Source organism: Anomalospiza imberbis, chromosome 3 (assembly GCF_031753505.1).
Source record: "Anomalospiza imberbis isolate Cuckoo-Finch-1a 21T00152 chromosome 3, ASM3175350v1, whole genome shotgun sequence".
In the NCBI taxonomy this organism is placed as follows: Eukaryota; Metazoa; Chordata; class Aves; order Passeriformes; family Viduidae; genus Anomalospiza; species Anomalospiza imberbis.
The window spans coordinates 97,359,814-97,385,596 of NC_089683.1; the positions used below are offsets into that span (position 1 = coordinate 97,359,814).

At 40.6% G+C, this 25,783-nt stretch overlaps 2 protein-coding genes and 1 long non-coding RNA gene across 5 annotated transcripts in view; 1 reads left to right on the forward strand and 2 right to left on the reverse strand.

The window, feature by feature from the left end:
- Positions 1–1,498: 1,498 nt before the first annotated feature.
- LOC137471508 (uncharacterized) lies at positions 1,499–4,842 on the reverse strand. The gene is made up of 3 exons (XR_010997663.1): positions 4,677–4,842; positions 3,144–3,316; positions 1,499–1,947 (listed from the first exon to the last, which is right to left on the reverse strand). It is a non-coding gene; the product is annotated as an uncharacterized lncRNA (long non-coding RNA).
- A 677-nt stretch (positions 4,843–5,519) lies between these two features.
- Positions 5,520–11,142, forward strand: DEGS1 (delta 4-desaturase, sphingolipid 1). Its single transcript, XM_068185923.1, has 3 exons — positions 5,520–5,690; positions 6,481–7,223; positions 9,347–11,142. The coding sequence occupies exons 1-3, from the start codon at positions 5,609–5,611 to the stop codon at positions 9,491–9,493; spliced, it is 972 nt and encodes a 323-aa protein (XP_068042024.1). The 5' UTR covers positions 5,520–5,608; the 3' UTR covers positions 9,494–11,142.
- Positions 11,143–12,991: 1,849 nt separating this feature from the next.
- Positions 12,992–25,783, reverse strand: part of NVL (nuclear VCP like) — a 40,668-nt gene continuing 27,876 nt past the window's right edge. For 2 of the 3 annotated variants that reach the window (XR_010997664.1, XR_010997665.1), the window contains exons 20-24: positions 23,426–23,502; positions 21,836–21,924; positions 17,929–17,999; positions 15,311–16,166; positions 12,992–15,258 (exon numbers count right to left, since the gene is read on the reverse strand). Coding sequence is in view for 1 of the 3 variants with exons in the window: in XM_068185911.1 (XP_068042012.1) it covers positions 16,122–16,166; positions 17,929–17,999; positions 21,836–21,924; positions 23,426–23,502 (282 nt within the window). In the remaining 2 variants the exon portion in view is untranslated. Of the gene's footprint in view, positions 16,167–17,928; positions 18,000–21,835; positions 21,925–23,425; positions 23,503–25,783 lie in introns of all 3 variants that reach the window. The other variant, XM_068185911.1, reaches the window with a different exon arrangement.

The following is a 25,783-nucleotide window of genomic DNA, read 5'->3' on the forward strand; positions in this document are numbered from 1 at the left end:
AAACTTCCATGGAAGGGCCTTCTATCCAGTCTTCACATGCACACACCCTGGTTCTAGGTCTTGGGAGCCATATTCTACATTTGCATGAATAGATGCATGTACAGCTTAGTCAGCCTGCCAAAAGCACTTGCCTTGAAACTGTTCCAAACTCTGGGAGAGAGCACAGAGACCTGTCAAGCAATTCCTTTGTTCCTCAGCCATAACTCAGTCTCTGCTTTCAGCACAGCAGCTTCCTTGCAGCGAGGTGGTCTGGGGAGGCGAGCGGCAGGAGCATTTGAGCCCGAGCTGTGTGGCTGCCACTTGCCCTGCCTGGAAGGCAGGGATTTATTGTTAGCCAAAGCTGGAGAGGCTGCCTGTGCGTCACTTGGGTCACAGGCCAACACCGAACACCTACAAACTGTCCCTGGAGTCACCAGGCTCTGGGGACATCATTTGAGTGAAATGCTGTATTATGGTAAAATTAAACTATTTTATGTGTCTGTGTTGGGGTGGAAATTTCTCTGTAACACTGATGACAGTATTCTAAGCTTTCCTTATCCTAAAAGGTAAATCACTTCAGACAGAGCTTTAATTTCTTTTGCACTTATGTTTTGAGCTTGTAACTGGAAAAGCATGTCTTGCACTGTTCAGTCTCTCTGGTCACTTTAACCACCTCAGAGTTGTGTACAGTGATTATTCCCCCCCTGCCATCTGTATACTTTTGGAACCTTATACAAATACCATTGTCCTTGGTTTTGTTTTAATGTACTAAACTATGTAGCTTTATAATTGGACTTATGTTTTCTTTTTTTAACCAGCTGCTGCTTTGTCTTTAGGTGGTTCTGAATTCAACTTGGTATGGCACTGAAAATGCAAATGCTGCATTTGTAGCTGTTCACAATGTTGATATTACTGCTGTGGGTTAAAGTGCAAGTTCATTTTGTATGGCTGTCTGCATAACCTAGTGGCTGTATTTAAAGCACCAAACAAATCAGAAGTTGTCTGGTCAGATATTATATAATCGTGGCAAACTGACAATTTTCCTGAAACTTCAGCTACAATTTTTACTCCTCAAACACAGTAGCTTGTACCAGAAGTAACATTACATATTTGACAGACATTTAGCTTTCAAATAAACTTCTTGAGTAGTTTGAGTCCTTTTCAAAAAAAAAAAAAAAGGGCATTTTTCTAAAGCATCAAGGAAATTATAAAAGGCTGTCTGAGAGCAGAACTTAAACTGTTGAAGGAGCATTTGCCTGTACTGGTTTATACAGCTCAGAATGTTTTTTACAGGTAAGACTGTCTTGGAGATAGATACCTGATAGATATCAGCTTAAAAATATTGGCATATAGCTTAACTTTTAAAAAACCATTTTGAGTCAAAGAGTCAGCATGATAGCTAGAATTAGTGTGTGATACGAATTCATTGAATGGTTATTTGTGATAAAAAAATTCCTGTATTGGACTAATTACCAGCTACTTGTGGTTTAATACTTCCAAACAAGTATAAACTTGTGAATTTCATTTACTGAAAAGGTTTACTCATACATTTTGAATATTTTTCACTTCTGTTTCTTTATTAATTTCTAGAATATGCAGACAATTTCCCCCTCCCCACTATCTCAGTGCACAAATCATTTCAGGTTACTCCAGAGTAGCATTTCTGGATGTGTTGGGGAATCTCTGTCTCTTTGTAAACTGAGCTAGAAAACAACAGCCAATTGTTACGGGAAATGTTCTCTGGGAATGCTGCCAGCTTGGAACCTTCAGCTCAAGGAAGTGTCATGTGCTTCAGGATTGCAGGTGCATCCTGCTCCTCCATGTGCTGACAGTGAAATGGAATGAGGCCCATGACCCTTAAGGGGTAGAGGGGATGGCTACAAGGCAGCTCTGAGAAATTCCACAATAAAGGTACACCAGTGTTTTCTATTTCACATCCCAGAGAGGGAAACATCGGATGGCTCTTGGCTGGAATGTATACCAGAAAAATATACACATGGAAAAAATCAGAATGAAGTAATTGTTTGGACAAAATAGCTGGAACATCAATTTCTGACACTATATTGTCCCTTGTTAAATAAAAAGGATGAATTTTGAGATATGTGAACAAGCTGATGAATCACCTGAAGTAAAACTAAATCTCTTTTCACTCTCAAAACCTGTGTACATTTATGTGAGTTGGTGTATCAGCCTCGAAGTAGTGTTGGTAGTGATTAGTGATTATATCATCTGTTCAAGAGAGAGCCTTAAACCAGTGAGACTGAGATGTACTTTGCAAAATTACATGAGAAATTGATTTATTTGCAGCCAGTGTTCAGTTTTAGTACTTGTGTCAAGGGCTGAAACTGAAAGAAAGGCCAGAGCTGACAAGGAAAGCAATTTTCAGTGTCTTATATTTAGTTTCTTGAAACAACTTAAAACTACGGAGGCCAGCTTTACTGCTTTTCTAAAAGTAGCACTTGCTTCGAAACTGCTTTTTGTTTCATAGTAAGGTTGGGGATTTTTTTTTTTTTACAAATTTGTGTACCTAGTGAGCATGGTGAAAATGAGATCAAAAGATACCATAGTGGTACTCATTTGAGGGAAAAGCTGTTTGCGACCAGATCTTGCTTCCCAAACTGAACAGCTTCTATGTAACTACAGTATGTAAGGACCCTCCAGGCCTGGGCTAATGGATGTAACAGGCAGAAGTGCTGAAGGAAGAAAGAGTACCTGCTTGACCAGGTGAAAGAACAGATGGAAAAAAATGGAACTTAGTTCCTGATACTCAGCATTGCATGTTAGTCACCAAATTCATTAATGCTACAAAGGATGCCTGCATGTAACTTAATGTAAAAGGTAAGACAGAACTGAACAGAAACTTAGTTGCTCTTACTCAGATCTTTTAACAGTGAATTGTGGGGAACACTAGGATTGCCAAAGGAATTTTCAACATCAAGAGCCTCTTGAAAATAGGATGATGTAGGATATAGTGGAATGTGTCTCAGCACAGGAGAGGATTCTCTGATTCCTTGGTGTTCCTGATGCTTTTAAGAGGGTAACTAGCAAATTTCAGTGTCACTTCATGACAAATTCAGTTTGGACTATTTTACAGCAACATGTCTGCTAGTTGTGAACTATTCTGTTAGACTCAAATTGCATTTCTGTGCTACTTTGCACTGTACCTGGGCCAGGTCGCTTGTCCATGTGCTCTCCACTCCTGCAGTTCTGCCTGGATCTCACCTTTCCCGTTCTAAGGATGCAGTCCTGGCTTTGGTTCACGTGTAAGTGAACATTCCAGGACTTTTGTTCAAGCTTTGTGCCAGCTGAAGACAGTAGGTACTGGATCTCAGTGTCTCTGGAATGGAAAATGTCAGATAGAAAAACTGTTGGCTTGCTGAAGACCTAATAAATCTGGATTTGTTACACAGACTGCTTAAACCAGAGTAATTAAACACAGTGATTAAATAGGAAAGACACTTTGCTCTCCAGTACACTTGGGCAATTAAATTGTCCAAAGCTTTCCTATTATATATATATATATATATATATATATATATATATATATTTTTTTTTTTTTTTTTTTTTTTTTGTTATTTGTTATTTAAACCTTGTTTAACTGCTCTGGAATGTTTAGTTTATGAACCTAGGATGTTCTGTTTAATTGCCCCACTGGAATTCGTGACCACTTACAAGCCTATGTGTGTTTGTAGTGCTGTAAACCTGCCTCTGTGTACCGAACTCCTGATGTGCTGTCACTCCTCCAGTGCTCCTGTCACCTGCTGCCACACTCCTCCTTTTGGCAGGATCGTTCCCATGGATGAGGAGCTCTTTAGCACAATGATGGACAGCAGTGCTAATATTTGAACTCCAACCAGAAGGGAACACTGTCAGAAATGTTACATGTGGTGTTTGGAGTGCAGCTGAGTGAGACACTTGTGACCCCAGCAATTCTGCAGTCAGCCACTGCACTAGCAACCCCAAAGCTTCCTGGTTTATTGTGAAACGGTCACTGACCAAAAAGTAAACCTGGCAAGGTCACAGAGCCTCAGTGAAATCCAGGCATTTGCTTTGCCTCTTACGCTGCACCAATCTTCACAGTCTGCACAGTTCAGGTTCTGTGACTGAGGAGGGAAAGGCTGAGCAAAACCTTTTCCATGTCTCCCCTCCTTGCTGCATTTTTCACTTCTAAATCCCACCCTAATGTGCTCTAATTAAAATTCATGCAAACCAAACTATTCGCAAATGTCTATTTTTATAGCTCCTGTGCCTTGCCCACCGCTTCACAGAATTGCAGACATTTCCAAGTAGGGATAGAATTTCCCCTCCAATAGCCCTGCTGCATGTGGGACTTCCAGCAGCTTGTAGGCATAAGCCTTTCGTACTCATTATTACTAATACATTTTAAGTAATGAATCATAACCTTGAGACACTAATACTACCTGAAGAGATAAGGCATAATTTACTTTGTGATAATAGCCTCCATTGTTTTTATCACCACTGCTGATAATTTGAGTGGATTTTTGATCTACTGATGTAGATTATTATGAGTGGACAACTAAAATTCCAAGCAAGCAGTAGTTCAACTTCTACACATGGTAATCTTTCTCACTGAACTGCCCACAGTCAGTGTTTTATGACAAATACATGCAGTGACAGATTAAATGGAGGTAAATTCTTAAGGGGAATTTGTCAAAAAACTTCTTCAAATATCTTACCACAAAAAGGGAAGGAAACAGAGACTTTGTTACAGGCGTTTGGAGTTGTAGTTCAGTACCTTTAGGCAGGGGCCTGTAAGCACGGGGGCAGACCAGGACAGCAGCTCACGGGAACGCGGGTTTGGGACGGCGGATCGCTGCTCCTGTCCCTCTCTGAGGGCTGCTCCTGTCCCTCTCTGAGGTTTCCTCCTGTCCCTCTCTGAGGTTTCCTCCTGTCCCTCTCTGAGGGCTGCTCTTGTCCCTCTCTGAGGTTTCCTCCTGTCCCTCTCTGAGGTTTCCTCCTGTCCCTCTCTGAGGGCTGCTCCTGTCCCTCTCTGAGGGTTGCTCCTGTCCCTCTCTGAGGGCTGCTCTTGTCCCTCTCTGAGGTTTCCTCCTGTCCCTCTCTGAGGTTTCCTCCTGTCCCTCTCTGAGGGCTGCTCCTGTCCCTCTCTGAGGTTTCCTCCTGTCCCTCTCTGAGGGCTGCTCCTGTCCCTCTCTGAGGGCTGCTCCTGTCCCTCTCTGAGGTTTCCTCCTGTCCCTCTCTGAGGTTTCCTCCTGTCCCTCTCTGAGGGTTGCTCCTGTCCCTCTCTGAGGGCTGCTCCTGTCCCTCTCTGAGGTTTCCTCCTGTCCCTCTCTGAGGTTTCCTCCTGTCCCTCTCTGAGGGCTGCTCCTGTCCCTCTCTGAGGTTTCCTCCTGTCCCTCTCTGAGGTTTCCTCCTGTCCCTCTCTGAGGGCTGCTCCTGTCCCGCTCCCCGAGCCCCTCAGGGCGCGCCCCGCCCCGCCGGCAGGGGGCGCCGCCGCGGCGGGAGCGCGCCCAGCAGCCGGCGGCGGCCAATAGGCGGCGAGGGCGGGGCGGGGGCGTGGCCCCGGGCCGCCTCCGCCGCGCTATAAAGTGCGGTAGCGGCCGCTCTGCGCAGCGAGCGGGCAGCCGGTGAGGCGTTCCGCGCTGCCGTCATGGGGAACACTGTAGCTAGAGAGGATTTCGAGTGGGTCTACACGGACCAGCCGCACGCCGACCGCCGCAAGGAGATCCTGGGTGAGGAGCCGCGTTGCCGCCGCTTTTTGCCGCCGGCTGCGTGGCGGAGCGGGGGGGACGCACACGGGCACCCCGCAAGATGGCCGCCCTTGTCGGGGGGTGCCCCGGTCCCCCGGAGCCGCCCGGCGGCGGGGCCGGAGTCGGGCCGGGCCCGCGTACGTGGAAGCGGGAGCCGCCGCCTTGGCGGCGCTGGCGGGGGAGGGGAAGGGAAGGAGCGGGGGAAGGAGGGGGAGGGCGGCCGCCTGCAGGGGCCGAGCCCGAGGCGCGGGGCGGCGGCGGCCCCGGCTGCCATCCCGAGCGGCGGAATCGGAGCCCGCGTTCCCCCGCGGCCTCGGGCCGCTCCCCGCCCGCGCCCTGCCAGCGGGACGGGCGATAAGGCGGTGTCGGGGGCCGCTGTGCGCAGAGGTCACCGCCGCACCGCGTCCGGGGGTGGCGGATAGCGGTGCCGAGTGCGGCGCTAAAATCGGGGCTGCGCCTTCGTGAGCCCTTCTGAATTACGGGTGGGTTGTCGGCTCAGAGCCATTTCCTTCCTGAGGAGGCTGGATGTGCTACTGGTGCTTGCCATGTACGTGTCTAGTTGCCGAGCAACGTAAAAGTGCTAAAATGACTTGATTCCAAATGATTCATTATAGCAGCAAATACCACAAGTGGTAAGGTTACGTGTTTTCGTTACCGCTGCAGACAACTCCTAACTGGGACAAAGGGAGGAAAAAACTGTAATCTAATTGGGATAGGTGGCTGTGAGGAAAGCTTTGAAATAACTTTTTTAATTTAATTTTTTCCCATCTAGCTAAACATCCAGAGATAAAAGCATTGATGAAGCCAGACTACAACCTGATCTGGGTGGTTGTGCTGATGGTTCTGGCGCAGTTGACTGCATTCTACCTGGTTAAAGACTTGGATTGGAAATGGGTGGTCTTCTGGGCTTACGTTTTTGGAAGCTGTATTAGTCACTCCATGACTCTGGCTATTCATGAGATCTCCCACAACAGTGCCTTTGGCAACAGCAAAGCCATGTGGAATCGATGGTTTGGAATATTTGCCAACCTCCCTCTTGGTCTCCCCTACTCCATATCCTTCAAGAGATACCACATGGATCATCATCGTTACTTAGGCGGTGACGGCATCGATGTGGATATTCCTACCAACTTCGAAGGCTGGTTTTTCTGCACCCCTTTTAGGAAGTTCATATGGATTGTTCTTCAGCCTTTTTTCTATGCCATTAGACCTCTCTGCATCAATCCTAAACCCATTACTCGACTTGAAATAATCAATTTATTGGCTCAGCTCACCTTTGATGTGGCAATATATTATTTATGGGGAGTCAAATCCATTTTTTACATGCTTGCTGGTTCAGTACTTGGTCTTGGGTTGCACCCAATTTCGGGACACTTCATAGCTGAACATTACATGTTTTTAAAAGGACATGAGACCTATTCCTACTATGGGCCACTTAATTTGCTCACTTTTAATGTTGGCTATCACAATGAACATCATGACTTCCCCAATATTCCTGGAAAGAGCCTTCCACTGGTAAGTTAACTTCTAAGGTTATGACTTCTTCTTAAATTAAGGCCTTCTTTAACATGAAAATAAGGTCAAACACGAACAGAAGAATGGAAGTTGGGAGATTAAAAACAAAAAAAAATCCCACAATATAAGCTGAGTGATAAAGGAGGTAATTATTTAGCATTTTAGTGATAGCCTGAACAAGCTTCCAGCTTGCTGCTGCTCAGTCCTCTTCCATAAAAGGAGAGGGGAGGAAACGAATATCTTATGCTTTGCACTAACTTTAGCTTTCTGTAATTACAGTCTGTCTTCTGAATTCTTGTTTGTAAGTATGCAGAAAGCTAATTAAGAGGTTGCAGCTAACTCTGGAGATTTGTTGTCTTTGTCACTGAAATGTTAAGGACAGTATTGTAACATGTGCTTATCCATGGACATCTTCTGGTGGGGGAAAAGAGAGGGCTTGAGGTACTGTTAATGTTTGTTGTACTGTTGACAAATGCTTAATAACTTCTCTAGCCTGCAGTACTTCAGTTTCCTCTAGCAAGAGCCTTTGAACCCTAAATAAGTATCGGCTGTGCGTTGGCAGTGTAGCACAGGCAGAATTAAGAGTTCGAAGCCAGGACTTAGACCTGTCATGCCTGCATGAGTAGCAGAAGTGAAGTTTCTCCTACTTCAACCTTTGCTTCTTACAGGCAGGAGTTTCTTTCTCACTGTATCTGTGTTTCCCAATTGAAGCATGGGAACACAGGCTTAAGGGTTACATCTGAATCTTCAGTTTTTCATCAGATACTAAATTTGCAATTTGACAGCAGCTGTGGTGTTGGTCTTACAGTTTTATTATTGCATTTGGCAATAGTGAGACCTTGTAAAATCATCCCTCTGGTGAAGTCTAAACTTGACTGGCATTTCTGTGTTCAGTGGTGGAATTGCAGCTGAAATAACTATGCCAGCACTTTTAGGAGGGCAGGTAGATAATGCAATTGGTTTCTTGAGGCTTTCTATGGATTTAAGATGCTTTTATTCATAGATGTAAATCATTCAAATGCAGCAAAAGTTGGTTTAACTCACCTTTGATACTTTGGTCTGTGCGGTGAACCAGCATTTCACTTCTTGGACAGGTACTGTAGCTGTGAGTAGGCCATGAATTTTTTCAAGAATTTAATTCTAGGGGTAGATACCCAGTTCTGCTGCAGGGCTCATAATCCACAGCTCCGATAAGAAAACAAAGCCTTCTTTTGGAACAGTGCAGTTAATTTGATTGGATTGGACTCTGCTGTGTGCTAAAGATCCCTAAGTACTGAACACTTGATTCCTCAGAACTGGTGAGCTGAGAGTTATTAGTGTTGAATAAAAGTACATTGCTTGGGTGCACTGTTCTATAGGTGTGATGATGGGTCAAAACAAGCTTTGCCTTCAAACCAGCCATGTAAATACCTTGGGTTTGTTTGTTGCTTATACAGGTTGATACTATTCTTTGGACTAAAGCTATGGAATTTTGTGAAAAATCCTTTATGTTCCGTTCATGTTTTTAAGGCATTAAGTGGTTGGCCCTAAAAAGCAGTATGGGCATCTAACTGAACCTGCTGCTCTCAGTTTAAATAGTGGTCTAGTTAACATGTGCAACTGAGAACAGAGTCTCTGGAAGCAGTTCATATTCATTCTTTGAAGTCTGTTTTCAGAAACAAAATACTCCTCAGAAACAAAATGCTTTTCTTCTTCTGAGTACTGAGATTTGAAACTACATGTAAAAATAGCTGTGTTAAACAGCTCTTCCTAGAACTTAAAACATCCTTTTTACTGTCACTTGTCTATCCATGAGTCAGCACTGAACTGAGTCACACACTTTCAATAGCAACGAAACCACTTGCTTTGTGAGGTCCATCATCCTGTAAGTAACATGGTGAAGGGACTTCAGAGAGTTAGCTGAGTTTGTTCTGGCAGCTCTAAAAACTTCACAGCAGATTTACTTAATAACTAGGGAATTGCTTTTTCCTTCAAGGAACATTCACATTGTGGCACGAGTGGCCTCTCCTGTAGGATCTAACTTCTGGAATGAGACTTCCTGTGCTGTTACACATTTAGGGTTGTAAAGGTGTCACAACTGATGTTAATGTAACCAGTAAATAAACCTCATCTCTCTCCTTCAGGTGAAGAAAATAGCAGCTGAATACTATGACAACCTGCCCCAATATAATTCTTGGATAAAAGTACTGTATGACTTCGTGATGGATGACACAATCAGCCCATATTCACGCATGAAAAGGCAATTAAAAGGTGAAGTGAAGCAAGATTAAACTTCTGGCAACCAAAAAACTTTGAAATGTCTGCTTGCTTTAAAGTGGCTGGTATAAAGGTTTCCTGCTAAAGCTGTTCACCTGTGTCCTCAGTTAAGATGTACAGCAACAGAGCAATGCATCCTTAAGGATTTTGTAGCAGACTCCAACCAGCTATAACATTCCTCACAGTCCTCAGATTCGTTGGTTTAATGTGTCTGTTTGCCTAAGGATCAGTGTTATATGCATAATGCAAAATCACTTTGTTACAGAATTTACTTTGGTAGATGTTAAATCTATATAAAATGTCTGTCTGACTCATAACAGTTTAAAAGTTCTCAATGTATTATACTGCCCTCAACATGCTATTTAGATGAGTAGTTTTAAAATGCTGTACTTACCTGTTAATTCTAAACTAACATGATTTGTTAACTTAAACATTCTGTTGAAAATGTTTCCGAACTGATGGTTGGAAGAACTAAATTTGCACAGAAATGTTCAGTCTGCTTTTGTTTAAATATGTGTCATTTGAAGCATTGCTTTAAAGTTCTACCTTTTCTACTGAGAGTACCTTAAAGGAGCAATCTATCAGAATGAAACTGTTACCTTTGAGATGGCTTCTGCGACTTCTTTGTAGAAAAAAAAAAGGTGGGGAATTCACGGGTATTGCCAACTCCAAGGGTCCCACCTACTGCCTGAGCTGCTTCTGTTGGCATGTAGTTGTGAGTAGGTGGCATTTAGGTAACTTAATATACCTGATGTGGGGTTTCATGTTGGAAAAATCTTGTTAGAGGTTGGGGGTTTTCTGATCTTTGAAGAAAAGTTATTACCATGTTACTATGGCTTCAAATATAAATATTTACACTTAGTTGGAAATTTGGCTTTTATGGGAAAGTGAATGGATTGAACAGATACTATTTTGGCAAACAAGTCTAGCTACAACCACTGACAATACTACCTATTAGCACATTAGTCATTTGTGTACACAGAAAGGCTGTGAAATAATCTTGTTTGGTTTTTTTCCCCCTAAACCTATAGTACCCTCCATAAATACTTTCTTACATCTCAAAATGTGGTGAGAGGTGGTGTTATCAAACTTCCTGCCTAGGAAATTTTTCATTGGGAACAGACAGACTTGCTGGACAGTGAAAAACCTTTCTATACCTCAGCACAGTAGATTTGCCTTCTACCCTCTAATGCATTGATGATGGCTTTAAGCAGTCAAACCTGGCTACAAGTCACCCTTAAATCCCAAATGGTGGTTCTGTGGTATTGTTCCTCATTAATCTGAGGAAGGTGGAAGTTGTAGCTGCTGTAACTCAATTTTAGATCCCTTCAACTCGTGTATTTTGGGGTGGTTTTTTGGGGTGTATGTTGTTTGTTTGTTTGCTTTGAAAAGGCAAGTGCCTGAAAAGATTGTACTGGTGCCTCGTAACTGGTAACTCATCTTGACTGTGGTGCTGTTTTAATGTGTGTTTTGTTTAAGTGTGGGCCCTTATCTGTGGCTAGGCAAGAGAAGTGGTATGAAAGTCTGCCAGCCACCTACAGAGTGACCTCATTATGCCTACAACATGCAAGGTAGCCAGTGTGTTGCTCAGGGTGGAGTGTAATGTCAAAATAGACTTTGTCCCATATTTTTACATGTAATTAAAAAGCAAAGATTGAAATAATACTGGGTGAATTTTTGACTGGTCCTCTTATGCTGAAGGACTTGAGCTTTAGAGGAATTTGATATTTCTAGAGCAGATTTGAGACCTTTCTATTGAGTGGTGATATAAATGACCTGTAAAGAATAATTGTCTTTCCTCCCTACACAGAGGAAAACTTGGATTGAAATACTTGTAAAGGCTTAAGAAGTTGCAAACCAGTTTATTTTTAAGCCAATTAATATTACTCTTTGTTCTTTAAATTATCTTTGGTATTGATGATTTATTCATAGCTGGATGAAGGATGGGAAGTGTCTACAAAGTTTTATGGCTAAGAGCTAAAGCTAAGAAATTCAGCTACCCTACATGAATATTTAAGATAAGCAGAGTTCAGAGTAAAAATTTTGTAGTTAGTCTTAGTTAAACCTACTTCATGGAATTCCTGCTCTCAAACAGGGCTGAAGTTGCCCTCTTTTCTTGTTTGAAATTGCACTTGTTGTTTTAAGGTGTTCTGACTATGATTTTCTATTCCAACTCAAATTATAAATAGATTATTTTCCCTTCACGAGGTACTGAATGGTGGAGAATTCTGAGGGAGGTACCTGTGCTTGCCATAATCTTTCTGAAACATCTGCTACTGGCTACCTGTTGGAGAACAATTTACTAAATTAGGCTAATCTGAGTCAGTGAGATTTAAGTTTGGATCTAAACAATGGTGTGATTCTTGCAAGCATTGGTAGCTACCCTTCTTCATCATAGCATTCCTCTGTAATACATAAAAAGCCTTAGCAGCCAACTTCAGTAGTAAGAACTCCCAAAAGCAGGTCATTTGAAAGGTAACCAGCATAGTTTCATCCCTAAAAAACAGAAGCATTTCTGAACCACTGGTAAAAGTAATTAGGACCAGCTGGCCCTACTTGACTTGTTTGATGTATTCTAGATAAACAGTGAATTCAAGTTCTATGTCATGGTGTTTACTCCAAAGGCATGACACAGAAATACAAAACACTAACACTGGGAAAAAAAAAAAAACCACATACAAACCATCTAGTTATTGTTTTAAGGACTTAAATAGTTTTCATTAATACAATTAAAACATACCTGGCAGAAAGCTGTTAGTATAATTTTTGAAACATTTTATCTGAAAGTTGGAGGGAACTTCAACTTACTGGTGAAGAACAAATTAAACATAAAGAGCATCAAGAACCCTGACAGTTAACCCAATTGTTTTTTCTAAATCTGTTCAGATGGAATGAGTTAACTTTGGTGTTTCTACATGTTTATAAGGGTTTGTTCCATTCAGTTTGTCAGTCTGGAAAACATCTCCTTTATGTGAAGTCAGTCAGGAATTTTAACTGTCACCCAAGTATTTTAGTTGCAGTTAAATTGTGCAGAGCTCTGAATCTTCAGGGCTTTCAGAATAACCTGCAGTGCTCAGAATAAATGTCCTTGCATGGCTTTTAATGCTCCCTGCCCCCAATTATCTGGAGCTGCTTAAGTGGAGTAAGTAATGCATCCTGGAATCTGATTGTACTAAGCATTAATTTTCCCACAGGACAGGTGTGGGTATACTCCTCTTTCAGAACAACCCTTGCCTCTGGCATTCCTGATTTGCTGTTGAACCTGTCTGCTTCCCAATATGAACGTGCTAAATGGGTGCATCTGTGTCTGGTTGCAGAGCTCCATTTTCAGACCCAGGGCAGGGCTTCCTCCCTGGAACCAGAGGTCAGTTTGAAACAGTTGAGACTTCCAGCTGCGTGTTTCAGAATGCCTCTGGTGAACTCCTTAAGTGTTGAGACATGGATCCGTTCATGGCAAGTGACCACTGTCAGATGCTGAGGTCAGTGGCTCACCTCTGCCTCCCTGACATTTATTCCATCAGATGTAGTGGCATGCCACAGCAGAGCCTAAAGCTGTTCGTTCCTTATTTAATGATGAGGTTCAACAGGTGATAACATCAGTGCTGCAGACTGCAGGCTGCCCTACCTCCTGTTGGATTAAGAGGAGGAAAGTGACTTTGAAGCAGCAGCCTTGTGTAAGTAGCTTGGCACAGCTTTTGGAAACTACTCCTCTGTAATTTGGAAGTCTCAAAAGACTTACAGCAAAGCAAGTTCTGCTGTGTAGCTTGCACATTGCAAGGCACAGGAGCCACTTCTGGGTCTGCCAACATTGCTTCTGCAAGGTCCTAAGAAAACAATCTGATAAATAGGTGGGTATGAATCATGTGGATCTGCCTTTGGCACAGCAACCTGAAACTCCATGCAACTATCTTTTCTCTAGCAAGTCTTCTATTTCACAGTCAAACCTGAAGTGGGATACAAGACTTCAGTCAGGATAAACATGTGGAAAAGTTTCCTCTTGAGCCAAGAATGACAGTCCTCTGCACTGTCTCTGCCCCCTATCCATTCTTACATTATCATCTGCTCTGGGACAGGCTCATTCTTGTGGTTTCAATATGTTGTTAGCCTCAGGAAAAGGGAGAGGAGAATGGTGTGATGAACAATTGCTTGATCTTGTCACAACAGAAACAAGATGACTGGAGGCAAAACCTTGAGGCATGTCTGCTAGGAGGGGTGGTAGCTGTATATGCAGAACAAAATATTTGTCTCTGTTGGGTGAAAAGGCTCCTTCCGTAAAGCAGTTCCCATTTTCTGTGTACAAAGGATCTCTTCTGTACAAAAGATCATTGTTTTTTTAGTGATACATAGTATAGCCTCAGCAGAATTTCCCACAAGGAGCAGTGTGGGTGCAACACTTGTGTGAGCAGGCAAATGGAATTCAGCTGCCTACTCTTGCCTGCTCCTTGCTGCACATGGAGCCCAGACAAGGTAAGACAGGATATGGCCACTTGACTGACCTGGCTTTTTCTGCCTTTCACCTTAACTTCAGCTTTTCTTGTGCACTCAAACCCTCCTGCACCCTACTTCCTCTGTCACCTGTTACGAAGAATAATCATGAGACACCTTGAATTATAAACCTGGTTTGTGCTGGTACTCTTGACAAGACTTTAGTGCTATTACTACTCCTTGATAGCATTTCATCCATTATCTTGCACTGCAAGTCCTACTTTGCTTTCTTGCTCCCTACATACACAGGAATATCATCATAAAAGGAAAGGAAAATTCTCAGGTGGATATGCCAGGACTTGAGGACTCCACTCCTGCTTAAGGTCATCATCTGCAGCTAACCTCAAGTATGGTAGCAGGAATCTTCTCTGTATATCCATAAAGAAGAAATCACTTATTCTTTTCATTGGTCCACTCAGCCACTCAAGTGAATTGGGTGTATCACTATTATTATACTGTTGCAGTATTAGGAGCTAAGATTGAGAGGACTGTGTTTGCGCAGCCTTGAGAAAATAAAGCTTAGGGAGAGAACTGAGCACCATGTTCCACGGGTGGTTACAAAGAAGACAGAGAGAGATTACCTTTTTACAAGAGTGACATGGAAAAGATGAGGGGTAAGGGGTGCTTCCAATTGGAAATGAGGAAAAACTATTCTGCTAGTTGATTGTTCTCATTGTGAAAAATCTCCCCAGGGAAGTGGTGGATTCCCCAGTGTCAGACACTTGTAAGATTTAGCTGGACAGGGTGCTGGGCCATCATGTCTAGACTGCTTTTTGCCAAGAAAGGTTGAACCAGATGATCACTGAGGTTTCCTTCCAACCTAGTATTGATTGAAAGTGATGAGGCTTCATCTTGGATTTCTGGAAATCAGCTGAAGTTTCAAGTCTGATTTACAATTAAAAGCAGGCACATCATTATCATCTGCTTTTTATCCAGGGACTTAATATGTTAGTCTTATGAGTCAGAATTTGAGTCACTGAGGCGCCAGCTTCCCTAGGAGAGGGAGGGAATGTCATCCCATGTTGAGCAGAAATCCCAGTGGTAAGAACAAGCTGCCATGAGCATCAATATTTTTAAAATGCAAGTCTGTGGTGATAAGTTAAGTTACACGTGATGGCCTTCAAACATGTATCTTTGGGTAAAAAGGTACAGCAACATTTCTTGTTAGCTGGCAGATCTGGAAGACTTTAAGATGTAAGGTACTATTCTCTGTCAAGGTCAGTCTTACAGTTAGATCTGGTTGTTCAGGGTATTTGTTTAAATGAATTCAAGTAGGAGATTAAATGATCTCCCTCTTAAGTGTTTAAATAAGTAGGGGGAATGCTTATAGATTAAATGTTGCTTACAAAAACTATTTTGTTGGGGTTTTTCCCTGAAGACTTGTAGGTTTCATAATCTGTCACTTTTCAGTGTTTTGTCTTAACTTGGATACTTCCCAATTTTGAAAATTTATCTGTTTAAGAATAATAATTAAGAACCAGCTTGTTAAGTACGTCTTAACTCAAATGTTTCATAGGTTGAATCATAGTATCATAGCACTTCTCCAATTTCCAAACTTTACTCTCCCCCAGATAACTCTCCCAGCTTGCCATCTGTGAGCAGTTTATTTTGTAAGGTGGAAGGAAGCTGTTAGCAGCTCAGAGAACCTGTGCTGGCACAGTCGTGTCAGTGTACTTGGAAAATGCATGATTAATGGTGTGATAACATCCAGTGCAGCACTTTCCCAGCCTACTTTGACAGCTCTGTCCTCCCAGTGCTTCTTTCTGTGTCCTTGTTCTGGAAAACACAGCAGTTTTCTCTGATGGTTGAAAACAGCTATTTGAGCAGTGTAAACACTTGGAAGGGTTAGCCTATGCCTCAGGGATTTCTGATTCAGGCCACCAAATAAATCAGAATGGTTTTAGCTTTTTAACACTAAAAGCATTAATTTGGAAAATGTAAATGGTTATAAAAAGGAAGCATGTATTGTATCTTTTATTCTGGAGACAGTTAAATTAAGGATGCTTTAGAACAGTAGGTTGTGATAACCTTTTTTATAGGTGCAGTATAAAAAGTTGAGGGATGGATTTAGTACAGCTTCTTGAAAACAGGCACACAAGAACTGCAGAACTCTTCACCAGTGTAAAGTGAGTCTCTTTCGAGAATTGTCCAAATGTATCACCTGCACAGCGACTGATGCAGTTCTTCATACATTATTTGATCCTAACAATGCCAAGAGAAGAGGAAAAGTACCTCAGACAGTGGTAAAAAATTACACAATATTTAAAAGTGACTTTGTGTATTATTTAAGCAAGTGAAACAAACCAGCTCTGTGAGTCACTAGCTGCATTTTAAAATATTTACAAACAAAAACCTAAATAAGGCAAACCCCCACTACTCTGGCTCATAAATGAGGGAGAGGGAGAGTCACCAATGGTGTGTAATTCCCAGAGGCCTCAGGCAGAGTTCTTACAGTTCCTGTTGCCATGCTAGGGTAGATGGCAGCTTCACACTGAGAAGGCACTGCCCTCTTCACCACAGGAGCTGCTGAATTGACACTTTCCTCCCCCATCTAGTTCTGCAGAATGAACAGACAAGGTCATCCTTTGCTAGTCTTAAATGTTCCTTAACCCTTTTCACTGGTCACTCAAAATGAGAGTTTTGAGGAACAGAGTACTTCCACTGAAATACCTGGCTTCAGAAGGTGATGTCTGTTCACAGCTTAAAGAATTATTTTAGTTTATCTTGAGTCAACAAATTGAACCAAACACAGATGTGTATAGGATAGAAGAGGTAGATGGACTAGATCAGCAAGATGGAGCTTTTTTAGCCTTTTTTTTTTTTTTTTTAATTTTCCAGTGTCATAGCAAGGTCTGTAGTTTTTCTCAGACTGAATTTGTCTAGCAGATAGGAAATATCTTGTACTGCAAAAGAGATTTCAAAGTATCTGACAAGTCTTCAGATTAATATAATTGAAATATAGGATTCTCAGACACGTGATATTTAAGCTGCCGTTTGAGATGCAGAATAACATTTTTGGTTAACCAGAAGGAGTATGTTCTAATACTTAACAATCATTGCTAGGTTAGAGGAGATGTTTTACATTTTTGTGGCTGTTTGCTTAGTGATTAGCAAAGGGAAAACAACAGCCAGCATCGTCTTTACAGGTTCTTGGAGCCAAAGATTACTTTTAATTTTATGAAAGGTCACCGACCACCAAAATACAATAAAAATGAAAGGAAATAGTTTACTAACTTCTCTCTGTCTAGTTCTCCATGTGAATACATTAATGTATTCTGGCTGTAGTACAGTACTCTCTTGGCCACACATGGAGACCTAGACACAGGCTCTGCAATAATAGCAATTCCTATATACTAACTTCAAAATTATAGTAATTAAAATGACTGAACAGCTTTCCTTTCAGTCATTAAAAGGAAAAGGGCATAAGGAAACATTTACAACAAACTTCCTTAACAAATCCAAATAATGAAAACAGTAATAAGGAATAACTAAGATCATAAAGCATGTTTTATGTACCATCTCAAATTTACACCTCTTGCACATCAACAGAAAAGGTTGAGCATCTTTGTGTGTCCTCATCACAGGGGAGGAAAAGTTGTGGCAGGATGTGGTGCACTCTAGAGGCCTTGACTTCTACACTGAAAGCTCAGCAGACATAAGAGCTTAGGGCCAGGTTAATAATCCATCTGGGAATGTCAATGAAGTCCAAGGCGCCACACTAAAAAGTAACCTTTATATCTTGGTAAGCCATCTACATACAGTGCATCATCTGCAGCTGAAAAGGGAGGCTTTGATTTCTGACCTTAACACAAACATCAGATTTGTTTAATGCAGAAACAGGTAGTGTCAGTTTGAAATCCATCTAAGGATGCTGCAACCTTAACCATTCCCACCAGTCTCCAGCATCAGAAGAGTGTCCTTCCCAAGGGAGTAATGAGCTTTACATACTGGACTATTGCCTTACCTGTTTGGACACTGAAGACTTCACTTTCCTGAATGCTTCTTCAAAGTGTTTACGAGAAATCTTGATTTCTCCTTAAAGAACAAAACATAATAAATTAATAAAATTGCAGACAATTGACAATCAAGTGACTGTTGCATGTATTTCAAAGCAGCATTCATAAAACCTAACTAACTGAATTCCCATAACCTTTCTGGAAGTGAATCCCTCAAATTCTGCTGCTTCCACTTCTGGGCTTGTTTTTTTTTACATAAATTCAATATTAAACTTCCCTGTTATTTAAGAAGTACTTATAAAACATTTTGCTATCATTCCAATTCTATTCAATTTTGCCTTCTCTGGCATTACACAGAAGTGATGAAAGCTTTCACTGCTACAACTCCCTATGTTTAAGTTTATGCAAATTTTTGACCTTAATGCAGCTATCCACAGTAATTATTCCTAATAATAACCTTCTGAACGGGTTTTCTTAGTATGTTAAAACATAAGCATACATCAAATAAGTCATGGATTCCTCTGCTCTCATAAGGAAGTATCTTGTTTAACCTGGATTTAAAAATCCTAAGAAGCCACTACATTAAGATTAATTACCAGCTAATACTATGCCCAGGTACCAGATATGTCAGAAATACAAACTGTAGTCTTGTTGGTGCATTTTTTAACTCTCTTTCATTAGGATTATTATTGCTTTTATTTCCACCTCTGCCACATGAAGTGGGATGTGCCAACATGAAAAAACTCTTAACATTAATATATTTTGAGTCCGAGTTGAACAAAAATCTTCTGCTGATATAGCAAATGGAAGATGCTGAATAAAAAATGAAATATACCTTGTCCAAGGTATTAAGCAGAAGAGCAAATAGCCTACAGTTATTATTAGCTGTGTTAAAGGTAAAGATGAAGGTTAAATTTCACTGAACTTCACTAAACATACAACATCACTGCTCTCTCATCTCACTTCTCTGGAGCTCATGTTCAATATTCCTATTACCAGAACAAGTTATACCTGGAAAATTTGAAGATTCAAGTTTAAAATAACAGGAATTTAACCTCCTTCCTGAAGGAAATACTATTTACAGTAAGAAACAGGTTCAAATTGGGACTTTCCCAGAAGACAGATTACTTTTAGACTGAGTCATTAAAACTCCATAAAACAATAAAATAAAGCTATGAGAATTTAATTTTGCTTTCACTTTTGTTTTTAAGCATGTAAATTTTAATCAAACTGTGACAATGCTACAGGGAAAGAGAAAAACTCCTGCTAGATAGCTGACCCCTCACTGCAAGTAACTTGGACTACTTCATGCTTATTATGTGATAAAAGCTTGTCCAAAGCTTGATCATGTAGAATATGTAGCTGTGACTAATCTAGACCTTGGCTACTTGCTTTAACACACTTTGCCTCGATTTCTAATGAGAAAACCATTTAGTCTGAATAAGTAGGTACAAATTCTTTTTTGTTTAAAACCATTTATATTGTTAAATTAAAATAATGAAGTATATCAACAGGTACAATCTTTTAAAAATAAGACCATGTACTTAAAACTCTAAATATGAAATTGGAATTTTCCTGTTTACATAGATGAGTGAGAGATACACAGTTCTTCCCAAACAAGGACCAGATCTTGCTTTTCAAATTCAATTGCAAAGATGCAAAACTTTGTTCTCACTTGTTAAACCATACTTGCTCTTAACTGTTTTAACAAAAAGTCTCACGGTCTCATAGATATTGTGCTTAGGATCACCATTACAGACTGCAGGTGATGTGGGACCGCTGGCTATCTCTTATAAAAATGTACAAATGGGTCATAGTTTAGAAGGTCTGTATTTGTCACTGCAGCTGAAACAGGAGTAATACTCACTATTATTTCTCATACCCTGTACATTCTGTGTAACTAGATCTGTTTGAAATAAATACACAAGATTAGGCTAAACAGGTGAGTTAAGATGTCAGTTGGAAGAAGTCACCAGGAGCACATGGTTTTCCAAAGTTTCTGAGGAACCTGACTGAGAAACTGCAGAGCTGCTGCAGCAGGGTGGGTCCCACTCTGGCAGTGGTGCTGAAACCACTTCCATGCACCATCTTCAGTGGTTTTTTGTAAAAGGGAGGCAGAAGTGAAACTCCAAGTTTGCAAAAGACAATGAACCTTTCTGGGCATTCAGTGCTGGCTCAACGATGAGGAAATCCAGGGGTACTACATAAAAGTGGAAATCTGCCCAGTTGTTAGGAATTTCCCCTACAAACTTCTGTATCTGGCAATTCTCAGATCATAGTGATTAACATGATCAGCTTGCCTAGGCCTGCTCAGATTAGCAGTAGAATTTCTGAATTCTCCTACGAAATATCACAAAAAGGATATCTTTCCATTTCACTTCCTAAAAGTACCTTCAAGCAAACTACTGCCAAGTGTTAAAAAACCACACCCTGTGATTTTATTCCAGAGGGAAAATATCAGGTATAACAAGAAGTTGCAACAGTTTCTCCAGAACAGAAAGGAGCAGCCCTGATTCCAAAGGACACTCAGCACCCATCCACAGCCAAGCAGAGCGTGGGAGGGGAGGCAGCTGTGCATGTCTTGCTGAACAATGAAGGAAGAAAATCCCCAGTCTTATCTTGAAGATAAAAATGAAGAGGGTCTCAAATAAGAAACCACCTCCCATGTTTTCATAGCAATCAGGGCTGACATCTTGCAAACCCAAGGACAGTCCAAGCAAGCAGCTGCTATAAACATGCAAATCAAGCTGTACACGTATTATGGACTTGCTGGCTGCCTACACATTGACACAGTCAGGGCTTAGGCTGCAATCCTAACTGTGAAGGCTGAATTCAAGAGTTGAACAGCTTTGAATAAAGTCTGCTGTATTCTGAACAATTATAAAAATGACCAGGATAAACTCAGATATTTCTACCTCAAATCAAGAGTTTTAGCCAGCTACAACAAGCAAAATGGCTAACCAAGTCATACAACAGGGAACGTTTTTATAGCTCGGGGTTTTTTCCTCTAGCTGAACATGCTTGTTGCCTCAGAACAGGGAATACCAACACTGTGCTGTGGTAACTTACTGTTACTAAAAACCAGACAAGACTGGATAGCTACTAGATCAAAAAGAATCATTCAAAGCCATTAAATGTTGCTCTTAGAAATCAGGGGCATAATGAAAGCCTACGATATTTTCCAAGGACATAATTCAAAAAGTCACAATTCCATTTTAGCTTTGCATTTTGGCTTAAAGATAAAATAAACAAAATCACTGGGAAGAAATCCAAACAGACAGGCATTTTCTATAAAAGTTTCAATCTATAATTTTAAAATCCCCACAAAAATACAACTTAAACCAGCAGTTCAGACAGATAATGAAAGGGCAGAGATTGTACTTGAATCAATTTATAACTCCCTGTTAAAGTGTTGGCAAGAGGCACTGATGAGCTAAGCACCAAAGATCAAAACTGGCACAGATTTTCCCAACTCCATCAGTGCTGGATGTATGTGTTCAGTTATACAACACAGCTGGGTGCCAAAGGTAGGAAATCGGAGAATGTGCAGTTTACAACCCTCCTCCAAATACATCAGCGTAATTAGTCTTTGGTAGTATCAGGGAAAAATGCCAAAGGGGTATTTAGTCTAGAAAATAATCAGTTTACATAACCATTTAACAGAAACTTTTCTTTGAGGTTGCAACCTTCAGTTCTTTAAAAATAAGAATTATGCTGACTTCTAGCATAACCATTTTTCCTGTACCTTCCCCTACCTCCCGTTATATGATTTAATTTTTGTTTGGCTCAAAAGTCAATCAATCAATGATGTACAGCTTTCACAGACTTATGGTTGTCTTCAGCTACTTTAAATACTTTATATTCCATTTATCTTGTCGCTGATTAGTTAAGATTTTCTTTTTAAAGCTTTCTTACCCTTCTTGCTTTGAGTATTCTGCAGGGCCATTTCCTGTCTCAAGGCACAAATGGAAGCCTCACGCACCAGAGCTGAGAGGTCTGCTCCTCTAGGGATACAAACAACAGGTTATTTGGGGATAAATTTCTGGTTTGCTGATGGCATACAGAAAGACAAAACAGTAAAAATGCCATTAAAATTTGGTTGTGGTGTCACAAAGTTTCACCTTAAGAACACTGGAAAGAGGCCTGATGATTACACAGTCTGCAACCTTCATTATGGAGTAATGCCCTTCAGATTTTAGCCACAAATTAAGATCAAATTAATAAGAAACAAGGGAAGATGCAAAAGTCCCATTCAGCATTTTTGAAAATGCCAAAGGGTTGATTAACACTGTGCCACTTCTTAGGAACATAACTTCTTTTTTTATAAATTTTATGAAAGATTCAAATGAAATCCCTCACCATTACAAAATGATGCTCAAAGCTGCATCAATAGTAAAGTTAACATGCTCTTAAAATAATACTATCCACAAAACATGGTCAGACCAGTTTAAGTATTTCTTTCCAGTTTCCTGGAACTGGAACAGCTGGAACTTTTCATATGTCTTCAGCTGGTGAAAGTCATCAAATCAAAAAAAATTTCGAAATCAACTCCCCATGCTTCATTTGGGGGTACTAGCCATAAAGTATTAACAAATCAAAACTTAAACCCAACCAGATAAAACAAAAACCCCAAATAAACCAAAGACATCAAAACCCACAACAAAAACCCAAACACATGAACACACACACAAAACCCCCAAACTCAAAATACAGATAAACCCAAGCATCAAAAAACCCACAACCAAACAACAAAATCTTAAACAAAAAACCCACACAAACCCCACAACAAAACACCAAACCAAAACCCCTGCGCACCGAACAAAAAAACCACTGGACTATAAACCAGTGAGTGAAAGGTGTAGAAAGGAAAATTACTCATCTTTTCCAAGTAATATTGTGGCAAGCAGCCTGTCATAAACTTTATCTTTCGTGAACTCCATAAAAACATTGAGTATTACTAAATTATTAAATAGCTTAAAGCTTTTTAAATATTATCGACCATAACTGCAAATTATTGTGACAGATATGGTCATCAAGCTTTCCCTAAAGCCACACCTTGCTATTCCCAAAGCACCAGCTGAAATGGGCCCTCATTACTTTGTCAAACAGATTGCTCTCAACTCTGTGACAGAACAAGTTGGTTATGGCTGCTAAACCAATATGCTTTCATCACCATTGTGTATGGGCCCACAACTTAAAGAGGGCTCTTTGTTCCTCAGATGATGCAAGAATTATAAAATAAAACCAAAGAAAACCAAAAGGCCTCCACTCTTCTGTGTTTGCAATGTAAAGACTATTCCAGATGAAGAAGACTTTAGCATCCATATATTCCTACCAACTTCTTGGAAAAAAGCACGAGGGAAAGCAAGAAAAAAATACCCTAAGGGAAAAGGTTTATCAAATTAAGAAACCCTCTTAATAATACCAGCAAAACACAGCTGATCATGCATCAAAGACTGCTGGCATGCACATGAAGTATGAAAGTCAAAACCAGAAGATGCTCACGTGTAACAATCACAGTGCTGACTGTAAGCAATTTCCTTCAGGCTCACATCACTACCTAGGGGAGGCCGGGTGCCATCCTAAAGGAGTTGAGGTAAGGAAAAAGAGAAGGTAAGAAAACATATATTTTTTTAACATCTGCCATCCCTGAAGTGATGAAGTTTCTTTAATCAGGAATCACATAGAAGTCTGAAGGGTTTCCTGCAATATCCACAAATATAAATATTTTTAATCTCAAACTGGCAAGAAGGATCAGCCTTAAAACCATTTAATTAGAAAATGTTAAGCAATGGTAAATTGTGACTTGCCACCCACAGATTAGATTTTCTCTAAGGAAATTATGGCCGGCCTGCTCCAGGGCATTGTAACACCAACACTATTCCATATGTGGGTTTATTTTTAATAATAGTTGGTTGCTTCAGCAGCTTGTTTAGCTGAGCTTCCTCTAGTGTTACTGTGTGTTGAAATTGAACAGCTAAGCAATAGGCATGTCAGTTTAGTCTTATCACCTTTTAGACTAAATTAATTGTATATCTTTTATATTCTGGATATAGATTTTCAAACGTAGAAGTTTTCCATTTAGATTTCATAGGAGTTTGGATAAACTGTAGATTTTTGGACACTACATTTCCATATTATTACTGCTTCCACCAGAAAGATTCCAGATGTGGTTTCCTTTGTTATTATTTTTGCATCTGCAACAGCAAAAGTCTTAAATGACATAAATGGTATGTGAAACTAGCCAACAAAATTCCCAAACACTGTAAGCTTGGAGATCCTCCTGTTACCCTGAGACAACCCTGAGTAAAGTATTATCTTGATAGTACAGAGATTCAAGATGTCTCTGATCAAACAGTATCTGAGTTTTGACAGGAAAGAACACTTTTATGACACAATGATACATTTCTGCCAGATACTCATTTGACAGGAATGCACAAATTACCTACAATACCTTCAAGAGAAAAAAAAAAAAAGTATAGTACCTGGCAAGTTAAAATACTTGAATACTTAACAGACAGTGGAACTGTCAAGGACTAGGAAGAGTAAGGAAACAATCCTGAATGAATCTTTAACAGTTAGAAAGGGAAAAAATCCAGAATAACACCACAACAAAAAGATAAAGGAGCGGCCTGATTTGAAAACATCCTGAAAGGATAGACTTTAACCTGTAAACAAGGAAGCTTCATACAATTTCATATGGGATACTTTAGTAATTCTTATAGGAAATTGCAAGCCAGAGAGACACTTCCTCTGCTAAAAAGAAATGTTTAACCTAATGCTTTGTGCAGCAAATACATTGGGCATTTTTGCTCTCCCTGCTCTGGTGCCAAGCCCTGTGCAGCAGAGCTTGATGCAGCTTCCAGGAATGTTTAAGTACAGTAGTAACTGAAACATGTGAAGACAGGCTTGTCTTGCATAATGTGCATAATTGGGAATGACTGATTTGTACAAGTTAACTGAAATAAAAGTCTTTCACAACAAAGCTTCAACCCACATTTAGGCTGTCTGTCTTCCGGACAACCTGTTCCTCCCCCATGTCCCTTTTCTACCCCTCATGGATGCATTTCTAAGCATCCATGTTTTTATTCTGCAAGGATTCTGCTTCCATATGCTGTGCATGTATTCCTTGGAGATTCCTGGGAATGCATGCCATCATTCAGAAGCCACTCACATCTGCACCAAACATTTTGCTTTCTCTGGCCTTGAGCAACTATGTTCTCAAATTTTTCACACTTCCTCACCTAGAATGCATGGATGAAATCTGACAAAAAAATAAAGTATTTCAATTAATTTAACACATTTTCCTCTCTTCCTACTCCATGTTCTTCTTTCACATAACTCCTACACATCTTTAAAGATTTAACTCCTCTTTCACCACAAGGATTTGTAATCAAAATCATCAGACTAGTGTGAATTAAGCGTGCATGAAAGTATCTTGCATTCCAAAAACCATGATAAACAACATGATAACCAGTGACAGGATCCACAGAAACCAAGCTGATAAACACTGTGCAATGTATTCCTGCTGTCAAGAAGCCCCATAAGCAGATAGGGTCACATCAAAGCTGATGTTAGCAGAAGACAAAAATATTCTGGCAGTGGGATAATAACAGGGTTACCACATCCCATTGCCACTCCTCTTGGTGTTATCCCAACAGGAAGATAGGGTTGTAGGCACAAAGATTCCCAGGAGAAAGGAGTAAAGACACATTTCAGTGACCTCGCCCAGGATTTATGGCAGTAAATGCAATTCTGAACTTGATTCCTGATGGGAAACTGCAAACAGTTCTCCCTAACAACCAGCTGGTCATTGACAGACAAGAAGAGGCCAAAAGGTGAAGTGAGGACTCACTACAGTTC